A 13,847-nucleotide genomic window follows, 5' to 3' on the forward strand; every position below is an offset into this window, starting at 1 on the left:
AGCTATCCTCATCTCTTTCTGGATTTCATGGGGCTCTCTGCTCCAAATCTCAGGAGGAAAATGGAACTTATTTTCTCAAAAACAACTGAAGAGGTTAACAGAAGATGGTGTTTGTGGAGAATGTTAGGGGTTGAAAAAAGTGTACTATACCTTCCTGTAGCATTTCAAATGCCTCTCACTCTTTTGATGCAGTTAGCTTCTTTAAGTTAGACTTTGACTTCACTGTGAGTAAGCACATTAAATGGACTAGGAAGAGATGGTATACACCGTACAGTTGAGGGAGAGAGACAGAAATTAGCCTGAGACTGATTTAATGATGTAGATTAAGGAGAGACGTCTACCCAATAATCTGTCTGGAAAAGAAACCTTTTTTATTCATAACTACAGGAAAGGATGTGTCTGAGTGGATTCCTATATAAGTGCGATACCAAGTGCGGCCATCTCGAAGTGATTGCTCTGCTCTTCTAATGCAAATGGTTAAAAATACTAAAGGGTGCACTTGGCTCATGTGTGAAGCTGGCAAAAACAATTACCAAAGTCATAAATTTTGATTTCAGTCAAGCTATTAAGGGCAATAATTTATTTAAGTGAGGTCTTCTGCTTTGATTAGAACTAGAAGAGTTCAGCTGCTCTGATCCTCTGGGGTAGAGCTGGGTTACTCGAGGAGTAAGGAGGATTGAAGGTGTCTGCTGTTGAGGCAATTGATCATTCCCCAGGGAAGTGCTTTTGCTAAGTGTTTCACTTCCTCTTTTCGGTTAAGTTATTGTTTTTCTTTCCAAGAATAACGTATTTCTGATAAAGCAAATGGATCCACTTTTTTAAAAAATCCTGATTTAAGCAGATATTCAGAGACATGAGGTGGCTTGATCAAGGCCACACCTTCTAGTAATGAGGTGGAGCCAGTATTTAAAGCCAGATGTGTCAAGACAATACAACCTGTGCTTCTGACCACTGCACTACACAGCTTCTCCTGGAAGTTCCCTAAAGCTCTCCTGCACGTAATTTAATTATTCAAGTATTTTACAGTTGGGTTATCTTCCTAGATCTTCTAGAGTTAACCCCTCTAGTAGTTAGTGTCCAAGACCGCAGTAAAACACCAAGCCTGTCAATAAGGGGACCTAACTGTAGTTTGTGAAGGGATAGAGGAAAGTCTTGTTCATACATAACCTACTAACTTCCCCTCAACCTAGAAGTCCTGTAGAACTCCAAGAAGAGCTTCCCTCTTGTTCTTAGGCAAAAGGATAAATGACTTGACTTTCCTTCCAAATCCTTCCGCGGAGTCCTCCCCACCCGCCCAAATTCTTTGCTGTATTCTCCCCTAACCATAAAGTCATCCCTATTAGGGTGTGAGTAGATGGCTTTAGGGTGCTACCACCACTAAGGATATTCACATTTTAATGGAAGGCTTTAAAGACCTTAAAGCTTCAAGACTAAAAGCAGTAAATCACTATTGGTGGAATTGGAGGCAATGTGATAGATTGGGCAAGAGATATCTGGGGTGAAAAGAGCCCACTGGGTCTATTCTCATCACAGTGTGAAATAAAGTGTTCCTCCTTAGTAGCCTGACTTCTTCCTCCAGTGTGAGGGCTGTGAGGACAGCTCCTGTGGCCTGAATAATAAAGAACTGCTACACAGTCTCATCTTCTTTAAAAGCAAAACAGATTAAAGAACTAAAACTTTCAAAGTTTAACTTCCTTTTCCTTTCCCAGTTTCTCCACAGCATCTTGCTTTGAGATCTCTCAATACTTCTATTCTTATTCTCTGAGCTTCAGATGTGTATTTAGCATCTTCAGACTCATAATCCCAAACTTTTTTTGCATCTCACTTCTCATTTCCTGGAAACATGGAGGCTACTGGAATTGATAAGGAATTTGAAGAATTGGGGGAAAAGGCTTCATAAATTGGGTTAAAATTTATTTAAATACATCAGTGAGCCAGGCACTGAGCTGTTTTAAGGACAAAAGACATTTTATATACTTTCTGCCATACGGTCTTGGGAGTGAAACAAATAAGCAGGTTAATAGAGTCAGTGCAGAAAGGGCTATAATAGAGTTGCTCACCATGAGCTATTATAGCGCATAGAAGGAGTACTCACTAGAAGTGGTTAGTGAGAAGGATGATGAAGGTTTAGTCAGGTAGAATGGGGATGAGGTGGGATGTAGCAAAAGGCTTTGATGGCAAACGAGACAGCTTATATAGAGGTAGTGTCATAGGAGACCAAAAGGTAGTGTCATAGGAGACCAAAGCAACATGGGACACTGTTGATAAACTCATTAGGGCCAAATATAAGCCATGAATGTAGAAATAAAAGGATGAGATTGGAAAAGTAGGTGGGGGCCAAGTATTGGAAGCCCTTGGCACCATGCTAAGGAGTGTCAATGCTATAAGTGAACTATTGATATCTTTAAGTCGTTGCAAAATGTGACCAAATTTGCATTAAAAAATCATTCCAAAATCAGTTTGGAGAGTTACCTAGACTTCACTCTTGGCTCTAGAGTGGAACTTGGAAGAGCTGTGATAGTAGATCAAATAAGAAAGGAGGGATTGATTTGGAATATAGATGTGGGGGTAGAGAGAATGGGTTACAGAGACATCTTCATTGGGATGATTTTTGAGTGTAGAAAGAAGGGGAAAGACAGCTGAGTCTTGGAGTTTTGGCTTAGTCAATTAGGTGCCATTTTGCTGAACAAAGGAAAAATAGGTTTTAATAGAGAAGATGCTGAGTTCAGATTTAGACAAGCTGAATCTTAGGTTATTACAGAACATCCAAGCAGGGATTTCCGGTAGACAGGCATTAATCTGTCTGAATCCCAGGAGGAAGATTTAGGCTGTAGGTGATATATTTAGCTGTTATTCCTTAACATAGCGGTACTGTTAATAGAAGAGATCACTCAGGGAGAATGGAGACTATCAGAGGGCTGTTGATGGGCTCTAGGCAAATCATAGGAGTTAAGGAGTCAGCTGAGGATGGAGAGTAATAATGAAGAATTAGAATAAGTAGCGAGAGATGCTTCAGAATACACAGGACAGTGTCCTTATTGGTTAGCAAAACAAACAAATGCACAGTCTACTTGCTCTTGGTTCAGAGTCCTCTAGGATCTGGCCCTAGGCAGTAAGTCTAACAGTATGGATTTCTGCCCTTCATTTTATTTGACCTGTTTCAACTCATTGGAAAAACCTTGTACGTTCATACATTTTCATGCTTCTGTTCCTTTCTCACAATCTCACTGGGGTGTGCTTTCTTCTATTCTTTCTCTCTCCATGTCCAACTCATCCTTCAGAATTCTCTTCTAATCTCCCACGGCCATGAAATCTTATCTCCAGCAGGGAACATACCATCATCCAGCCTAACTTCCCATTAGTGTTCAGACTGCAACTTGTTTAGGACACAGTGCATTCTAGTTTGCACCCTAGTTCTTTATGCACCAGATTTGGCCCTTTGGCAAAGAGTGTAAGCGCCTGAAGACTAGGAACCCATTTTCCCAAATTAGCGCCATGGTGCACTGCTTTGAAAACAGCAAGTGCTTATTAATATCTGTTAAATGACTACATATATTACTTACACTAAATAATAGAGGTAGGATCTTTGCATCTTCTGATGAGGCAAAGGATCTCAGCTGAGGCTGACATGGAAATGCTAACTGATGAAGGATGTATCTGAAGGTTTTGACATATCTTGGCACATATTGGCCAGATAAATGATGGAAAAGCCTTTATAAATGTACATTCATGATACAGGGGAGACAGTAGAAGCATAATGCTAATTGTGTTTGTTTCAAAAATTGCTAATGCTATATTCTTCATGTTTTCTTTATACAAGAATGGTGAATACTTGTATCTTTCCACCTTCTGCTTTGATACTTTTAAAATTATCCTTGTACAATACGCAAGCAAAGGAGAAATACTGCTGAAACACGAACACACAGTATTTTTATTTATCCTACAGGCAGACATAAGATGCTACACTGGCAGTTTCTCTATGATGTCCTACAAATAATACTAAGCCTTTCCAACCTATTTTCGTATATTTAAAGTAAGGCAACCTAGTGGGGCTGTTCATTTAAATAGAATAAGGGTTAAATGATAACTTGACTTATCTTTTAAATGACAAAAAATAAAGAAATTGCAAGACCTTTTCACACATTAGATATGTATTGTCATTTATCATCTAGATATCAGGCTAGCAGTGCGAAGTAATAAAACATATCATCGAAAAATGTGCTATAGGTCTGAATCACTCTTTCATTCCACCTCCCAGCTAACTGTAGTATTAAATCAAACAAGCAGAACATTTCCTTAGGCAGCCATTGCCTTTTAATTTCCTGAAGAACCTTAAAATATCATTCATTACAAGTACTACACATATTTGGTTTTTAAAAGTCTCATAAATCAATAGCAGGCTGACTGTAATAATTATTACAAGTTAGTGCATAATTTTCGTGCTGAAGGCTGCATGCAGAACTTTAGCATATGCAAACGAGGCAATTCAAACTGTGTATAGATATTAATATGAAGAAGCAGGTAACGAGGTTCAGGCTATGAATTATGCATCAAGAGTGGCTGATCTTCAATGAGGAAAATGAATTCAGCATGTAATCTAATTAGTGATGGAAGTCTATTACATCTAACTGCAAAAGCAACCGTCCTTGAAACAAATTTATTTACAGTCCATGTTACCACTTGAAACAACTTTGCAATGATGTGTAAGACAACAGCTTAATTGTAAAAATTTTTTGTTTGTTTGTTTCAGTTCTAGACCTGGAAGGCCTCCTAAGAGGACTCAAAGTGTCACCTCCCCAGAGAACTCTCATATCATGCCACATTCTGTCCCAGGCCTTATGTCTCCTGGGATAATCCCACCAACAGGTAAGAGTGTTACCTACGGATGCCGAAAATATTCCAAATCAGCCAGTGCCATGGCTTTTATATCTATCTGTGCTTTGTTCACACTGCCATAATGTTACTGATGAGAATTTATTTCAAAACCTCATTATGACTATCATTGTTTCTTTACTTGAAATAAAATTAAAGAAGTTTAATTGAACAGAGTGCTAAGGGTTATTCTAATGAATCCTCTTGCTAATATCAAATGACAAATTATTATCCCTACTTTCCTGTTAAGGAATTGAAGCTCAGAGAGAATCAGTGGCTGGTCATGTCAGTGGTTATTCAAACCCAGGTCTCTGAATTCTAAGCTTATGTTTCGTTATGTTATAAAAACTCCAAAATAGATTAACATGCATCCAAACAAAAGACTGTAACCATGTCAAATAGAAGTATCTCCTGTTTTTTCTAAACTATTTCTATTAGAAGCACTTGAAGGATATTTATTACTGGAACGTTGAAAATGTGCAATTGAAAGAATAGTCTTGACCACAAAAGCTCTGTACCATAGATAACTTTAATAATGTGCTGCGTGCAAAAATAGCTCATTTGATTTTCACCACCTGGATGTGTTCATTAATTCTTTTATTTACTTACACGTCTGCCCACTTCCCATCTTTCATCCAGACTCAGAGCAAATTGAAATAATAATAATAATGACATTGTTATTATATAACATATAGTATTTGTTAATTCTTGCCATCATGGAAATTTTATTGAGGAGTAGACATATAAACACGTAATTGTCATTGAACACGACTGAAACAGGAAAGATAATCTGGCAAGATCAGGAGAAAGTCTTCATTATTTCTCTGAATTCCCATATCAGTGTTTTCTTTTTCTTTTGTAACATTTGTCTTTCTCTAGGCTGTAATATAATCATGGGTATTTTATTTCACATTCCATACTTCATTGAAACCTCCTTGGAACCAATGGCTCCTTTAACTCACCTTTATTTTTGTGGCAGCGTCTGAACAGTTTGCTCACTTTTGTGAACCTTTATCAGATATCCACTGAGTTGAATTTGAAGTTTTGTTCATTTTATATATTTAACATTTTTTAGTAAGGTACCAAAGGTTCTTAAAAGTAATTCACATCCCAATGAAGAGTTGTATTTTATGCTAATCTTTGAGGATGAAAAACTGAGAAACAGAAAAATGAAAGCAATAGCCAAAAACAGCCCAATTACAGAGCAGGTATCATCATTTCTATTCATTTGCTTTAGTCATGATTCACAAGTAAATGAATTCTGCTGCCTGAAATTCTAATTCCAAATTTGATATTTAGAAAAGAAGTAGGTAGCATTTTGTTAAGGCGTAACTGTTTTTATTTAACTAGATAAAATTTTCTGATTTGCAGATTTGGGGGGGGGGTGGTACTACATAGGCAAGATGGAAAGAAAATCTTTACTCTTCATGTTTTGTGATTGAAAGACTCAGGTGTGCTAGAAGAAAGACTTAAGAGTCTTTGACCTAACTTCTCAATGAATACATTTTGGGGCTTTAAAAAAATAATCATTTTAACAATCATTATTTTGTGTTTGATAAGTTTGTGCTGATTCTCACTAATCACAGTTCTATTTTGGGTGTAAAGTAGTCTAGATTGTTTTTGTATTAAAATAGAAAAGATCTGGTTCCAAATTGTCTGCCAACATTTTGAGGTGAAAACAATAAATACTTCACTACCTAACAAGTGGTGAGATAAGATGATGTCATCAGAATCTAAGTATAGCAGCGCCTCACATAATTAAGACCATCAAGTAACTTTGGGGTAAGTGAACTTTCTAAACAACTGAAGATCATAAGCCAAAACTCAAAATCAAAATATTAAATCATTTGTGATAGATCCTTTTCTGAAATATCTTACACACGTCCCTAGCTTGGTGAACAGAGATACTGAAGATAATTTAAACTTGACACATGATTATGGACATTCGTTTTTTGTGTGTGTGTATAAACATATGTATTTCCCCACAACCTCACTGACAGAGTATTATCAAACATGTTTTTCTTCCAATCTAATAAATGAAAAAATAGAGTTTCCATTTTTATTTTCCCTTTGCTTTTTTTGAGAGAGGTTAAGCATCTTTTTTATATGTTTAAGAACAATTTATATTTCCTCTTCTATTTGTTCTTAGCTTGTGGCCTATTTTTCTATTGAGTTTTTGGCTTGGTTTTTTTTTTTTTTTTCTTATCAATTTTTAGGAGCTCTTTACATATTTGGAGGATTAAACCTCTTACTGTGATATGAATTACAATGTATCTGTTCAGTTTTCATTTGTCTTTTGGCTTTGTTTTTTTTAATTAAAATTTAAAAAAAAATTTTTTTATCTTTATTGGAGTGTAATTGCTTTACAGTATTGTGTTAGTTTCTCCTGTACAACAAAGTGAACATTTCATGTATTTCAGTTGCTGTGCTGTCTCCTCATACATGCTTTTTTTTAACTTTTGTTCTTCCTAATATGTTGTGAACCCAGAAACCAGGATTTCTCTCAAACTTATTAAGCATTACATTGAAACAGACCTTAAGCAGTCATGTTCCAGAGAAGGATGAGGAAATGGGAGACTCAACAGGAGAGTAGACTGGATTTGAAGAAGTGGGTTTTGGACAGTTTAATACTCTATAGAGCCCAGGAAATGGCTTTAAAACAGGGTATGTGAGCTCACTCTTGCCTATTTCACTTAATTCAATTTTTAGACACTGGTCCAAAGATTTGAAGCTGCCATATGTTTGACTAATGCACATGAATGGTGCTGTCTTAATATATTCAATATGATTGCTCTTTTTACAAAAAATTTTTCTAGATGGAAAAGTTTAGATTTTAGAGAATACAGAATAATAGCTTCATCCCTTGGAGAATGTTATTCACTATCTTAGAACATTAACTGGGAATTTGATCATCTTAAAGAAATCTTATAGTTGTCAAGAGCGTGTAACACTTTTCTCCCTAGGAGTACTTTTATTGGGGGAATATGACTCAATATGAATATATAGACTTTATGTCCCAGGACTTTATTTATATTTGCTACTTTCTTTAAAAATAAAATGCTATTTTTTTCCCCAAGAAAAAAATATGAAGTTATTTTTTAAAACCATGAAAAAGTTACATGTCAATATTTTTGACATTAAACAAACTAGTTTGAGGAGATTTCTACTTATATTTTTGACCTGTGAGTTTGGAGTTTAAAAAATTTTTTTCCAGGAGTTGATAGTTATATCAGTATCTTTTAAAGACCTGGAAATCATTTTCCTGAAACTAGTAAAACAAATAAACAAAGGTATAGACCTTAAAAAAAAATAAAGAAGAAAACAACCCACCTTCAAATCTCATATCCTTTCTAAGATTTATATCAGTGATTGCCTGTAAACATTGAACTGTACTTTTATACTCCAAGTATTATCATTCGAAAAGCATAAAAGATGCAAATTTACCTTCAATGTTGCCAAAACTGGTCCTGTGAAAAAAGTTTATTTATTTTGACAATTTATAAAAAACTGTCAATTTGTTTCTAATCATTCCCTCATTTTACTTTACAGCAATTGAACATTGGAGTTAAATAATAACCATTCCTCGAGGAATCTGTTTTTCAGAAAAAATTTTGACTATTTTTGTATTTTTAAAAAGTGTCTTCCCAGCCCTAAGATTATGTATTTAGGTATCTGTAATTTGAAAAGAAAAAAAGAAAAAAACTTTGAGATTGCTTATGGAGTTTTTGTTTGCTATTTTGGATGTTCAAGTGGACTTGTGTGTAACCGTAGAAGGGGGTGTGGGCAGATGGTGATAATTTCCAAATTTATGGTTGTCACTGGATGCCATAGCAACCAGAGGTGGAAGTTAATGAAAGAAAGAGGGTTCTTTGTGGAGTCTCACAACACAACACCTCCTGTAGAGCTCCCTACATTTATTTGGACTGAGCACATGTCATAAATCATTTTTGATAAGAAATACCAGTTTGGAATAAATTCATCCTAGCAACAGAGTTCCAATAACATTCATACTTTTATAGAATCATTTGTATTTTACAATTAAGGAAAGGGTTGTTTAGGAATTCTAAATACCCCCCTCCTGTGCCAGGAGTGCAATTTGGATAGTATATTTGGCCAACTTCCTGATTTAATCTTTAGGGCAGGATGCAAACTAGGTTTGAAATACAATTTTCATATAGGTATTAAGAAGTAACTCAGTGAATCTCAAATATTTGCATTTAACATTAAAAAAAGTTATCCATTACCTAATGTTTTCAGATATATTCAAATTAAATGAATGAATGATTCATAGTTTTGTTTCTTAGACTCATCTTTTCTCTCACTGTGACCTTGTAGGCACACCATCAATATGCATTCAGGATTAAAAAAAAGCAATTGTAAACACACATGCACTATGCTTAAAAGGTAAGAACTTATAAATGCAATTTTACCATTTTGAAAATCATACTAGACCAGGGCAATATTAACCAGAGTTAATCCCGTTGAAACATTCCTTTCTTAAAAAAAAAAAAAAAAAAAGATGATAGGCAAGTATTCTCATGTGGATTTATAAGTCAAAGACATTTTCAAAGTTTATATTCTTTATTTTTCTTGCTAAATATTACCAACGAGCCAACAACATCCAAACTATCTATTTTTGTAGTATCAGCATTTGTAATGTTTTAAATTCATTAAGCATTTCAACTTCTGAGAAAAAAATTCATAGGTGGAAATGTATTTTACATATTGAGAAGTTTATCATAACAAATGCATTGTTTTCCCAGGGGAGACTTACAAGTAAGAATAACAGAAAAATGCGCAAGGAAAGCAGTCACAAATGGATTGATCACCTTCACTCATAAATTAAACATAACAATCTATTGAATGCCTCCCTCAAAGAGTAAATATGATACAAATTATTTAAACTATTGATGTTATGCAGTGTGTATAGGTATGTATTTTCATACATTTATATGTAGTGAATACTTGTGAAAGTTTAATCACTGAACATTTTGAGGATAGTGCATTTAGCCTATCAGTATTTCATGCATGCTTCCCTTTAAATATTTCTTGAAGAGAAAAATTAAGTGATATATCTTCTCTTTTTCCTTTTTGGAAGGCCAGCCTAAATACCAAACTTCATCATGTAATTTAGTTTTAAAACTTGTATTGAATGCTCTATTAGTTTCCTGTGGCTGCTGTAACAAATTACCACCTACTTGGTGACTAAATAAATAAAAATTAATTCTCTCACAATTCTGGAGTTCAAAATCAACAATCACTGGGCCAGCCCAAGCTATCGGCAGGGCCACACGTCCCTCTGGAGGCTCTTTGGGAGCATCTGTTTCCTTGCCTCTTTGAGTTTCTGGAGACTGCCAGCTTTCCTTGGTTTGTGGCTCTAATTTCCACCTTGTCCTTTTTGTGTGTGTGTGTCTCTGTGTGTGTGTATAAACTCTCCCTCTGCCTCTCTTGAAAAAATACTTGGGATTGTATTTAGGGTCCATCAGATAATCCAGGATCATCTCCCCATCTCAAAATCATCAGCGTAATTACATCTGCAAAGACTCTTTTTCCATGTAAAGTAGCATTCACAGGTTCCCAGATTTAGGATGTAGGCATAACTTTGGGGGTCATCATCAGCTTTGCACATCCAGAAAGTCCCTGGTTGAGATATTATGTAGAAGACACGCATACCTACAGATTTTGGTGATTTTTTTTTGTTTACTATAGTATCCCATTATGTAGAATCCTGCTTGCATAAAGCAGATATTCAAGATAAATATTTGTTCAATGAATATAACTAATATATGTTTAGCCAAGGAGTTCTGAGAGACATGATTATGCCTCAGAGTTAAAAATTTAAACACTGTTGCTTCTAAAATCCTATGAAGCACTAACTGTGCTCTAGATTAAAGATATTAAAGATGCAGAGTCTAGTGCTAAAGGAGGTGTATTCAGGAAATGGAGGGCATTATTTATTTGTTTATTTGTGGGTTATTGTGGCTACATTTAAGCATTATCATTAGCAATTGATGAAATTTATGTTTCTAGATTGATGCTCTAAAGAAGCAATATTTTCAGGAATAAAATGGCAACATAGAACATACTAGCCTTTAAAATTCCTGCATATATATACTTGTACCCACAGTATCTTGATATAGAACTAATGTAATACCTACATGAATAAAATGTAGCTTATAACATAACTAAATGTAAATATAGCTTTGGTATGAGGGACTAGATAATAAATATATTTACTTTATTAAATATACATTATATATGTATATATTACATAAACATTATAATCAGAAGTTTCTGTCAAATCATAATTTTCCCTGTTATTACTAGCATAGAAGTTTATAAAAATCTTCATTTTCTAATCTCTTAGAGCAAAGATCTGTTATTTTAGATTTAATTACATAACCACATATTACTAGACTTCTGGACAGGCCTCTCATTTATTTAATTTAGAAGAAAATTACAGTCCTTTCTTTCCTAATTTGTTTCCCTCTTCCAAGTTTCTATTGAGTTCTGTAGTCTCATAGGCCTACATTGGGCCGTACTGAGTTATAATCTACTTAAACTTCTCTCTCAGTAGATTTGCAGTAATGAAGTTGCTAATATACTTAATTGACTAATTGCAAGGTATTATTTGCTTCTTTTTTAGTAACATAATGCCTCCTTTGACAGAAGAGAAGTTTATTTACATTAAGAAAAGCAAATCAGATTTTGAGTCAATTTCTGATTACTATGGTGGACGGTGTGTGGATTTAGTGGGAGCTTTGTGGGTTATTCATTTACTTGTGGAATTCTCGAAGTCTTCTAGTCCCTTGGTTATACATTATGTCACATGTTGTCTTTTATTGCTTGCTCTAATTTCTTGACCAGTAGGAGGTGATATTACTATCTTATTTCCTTCCCCAACCAAGAGAAATGAGAAATACATTAAATAATGTTCATTCAGGAAAAACAACCAGCTCTGTTATAGATATGTATTGAGTATTCATAAAGATGTTGTAGAACAAAAGTCATACAAGATAAACAGGATTCTTTGTTTAGTCTCCTCTTCTGTCTTTGATAGGCTTTCCCCCCTTTAGCTAACATACAGGCTTTAATTTCTTCCCTTAATGAAGTGCTCCAGCTTTGTTTTTAAGGATTTAAAGTTCATGTTGAAATTTCTTTATATTTTCTTCATGCATAGGAGATAAGTCTTACAACTTTATAGTCTTCTTTTTAAAGAAGTAGAATTGCTAATTGCAAGTGTTGACAGGACCAAACATTTCAAATAAACTTGGCAAATGTCAGAAAAATAGCAGTATTAATAAAACCTGAATTTGGTTTCCTGAAACGTGTATTGCCCTAGTCATTAGTGAACTTAAGACTTGATTTGAAAACATTTTACATAAAAAATACTGAAAGATTTTATTTGGTTATGCAGTTGTATCAACCAACATTGTGATAGAACTTCTGAAAGTGCTAATACACCTAAACTTAATAGATAGGAATCTAAAGTCCAAAGAAAGGGAACAACAATACAATTTTAGTCTGCAGTTCAGATGACATCTGGAATATTATGTTCAGTCATGGCATCACAATTTTTAGTAGGGCATTGACAGACTGTGAGCACTAAGAGAATAGTCCAGATGATAGCATTTTGGAAATGGTGATGTTTAGTCTTAAGAAGACTTATAGAGGGTCTGAAAGTGGATGCTAGCGTAGAGTCATACGGTGCTCTTCCAAGGACAGAAATTTAACTGATGAGCAGTAGTTACAGAGAGGTCTGCATTGGCTTCCATAAGAAAGAGACTTGCTGCAGGAGAACTACCTAAAACTGAAGCTTATTACTCATAAAACCTTAACTTTTCCTTCTGACAGAAGTGTTCAATAGGAAAGGGAGATGGAAAGTTGTTAGCCATAGTACTTACGCTTTGTTACTTTTTATTGGCCATATTGTTCACGGTACAAAAGTGTAATAGTTAAAAAAAGAATTCCTTCATTCCTGGACCATCAGCCATCCATCTCCTTTCTTCGTAATCACTATTTTTAGGGAAATTTGAAGGTGATATTGCATGGGAGGGAGGTAGATTGAAGAAGGCAATCTTGTTCCCTTCTAGTTATAAAATTTGATGATTCTATTTTATTTTACTTTGAATTATTATTCTTAACTTGACATGGTGCCTTTCTGGTTAAAGGGCATCCATCCTTCAGGATTTTATATTCTTATATTCTTTCATAGTTTTTGAAAATTACTTTTGAAATGAACGTTTCATGTGTACAAGCTATCTTACTGTCTATTACACTTGTTTTCATGGATAGAATAGTTACCTCATGGGCAAGACTGTGAGTATGACATGTTTACAAATACTTTCTTTTCCAATTAAAAGAAAATTTTAATGTTTTTTCCTCCTTTGTTCTCTCTGCCCTTCTTTTATGAGTACTCTGTAAAGGGGTCCATAGCTGTCAGATTAATAGACAGAAGAAAATGACAAGAGAAATTTAGCTGTGGTAGGATTTGGAATGAAGAGTGGAAAAAATAGTATTATTTTAACCAATAAAGATCATCAGAATTGATATAGAAAGACATGAACTCTTAAAGGGATTTAAATGAAAGACCTTGATCTTTAAATTTCTTTGATTTGACTTTCCATTTTAAAAAATAAAGTCTCCAAGAGAGGAGTCAATTCTCTCTTATTTTTTTATTGAAGTATAGCTGATTTACAATGTCGTGTTAACTTCTGTTATGCAGCAAAGTGATTCAGTTATACATATATATTCTTTTTTATATTCTTTTCCATTATGGTTTATCTCAGGATATTGAACATAGTTCCCTGTCAATTCTTGAAATTTATGGAAATCTTCCAAAGACACAACTTTTAAAAAGTGTAATACAGCCAGTTGAATATTTTGATCCTTTATTTCCTTCATCTTTAAAAAAGAATCTTTTTATTATATCAAAATTATTTTTCTTATTAAATTGCCATGAAAGTCAAATGACA

At 34.5% G+C, this 13,847-nt stretch overlaps 1 protein-coding gene across 2 annotated transcripts in view; it reads left to right on the forward strand.

Annotated features, from left to right (window-relative positions):
- DACH1 (dachshund family transcription factor 1) overlaps window positions 1–13,847 on the forward strand; it is a 400,280-nt gene that overhangs the window by 162,372 nt on the left and 224,061 nt on the right. For both annotated transcript variants that reach the window (XM_057707817.1, XM_057707818.1), the window contains exon 2: window positions 4,751–4,866. In XM_057707817.1, coding sequence (XP_057563800.1) covers window positions 4,751–4,866 — 116 coding nt within the window. The remainder of the gene's footprint in view (window positions 1–4,750; window positions 4,867–13,847) is intronic.

This window comes from Hippopotamus amphibius, chromosome 14 (genome assembly GCF_030028045.1).
Source record: "Hippopotamus amphibius kiboko isolate mHipAmp2 chromosome 14, mHipAmp2.hap2, whole genome shotgun sequence".
NCBI lineage: Eukaryota > Metazoa > Chordata > Mammalia > Artiodactyla > Hippopotamidae > Hippopotamus > Hippopotamus amphibius.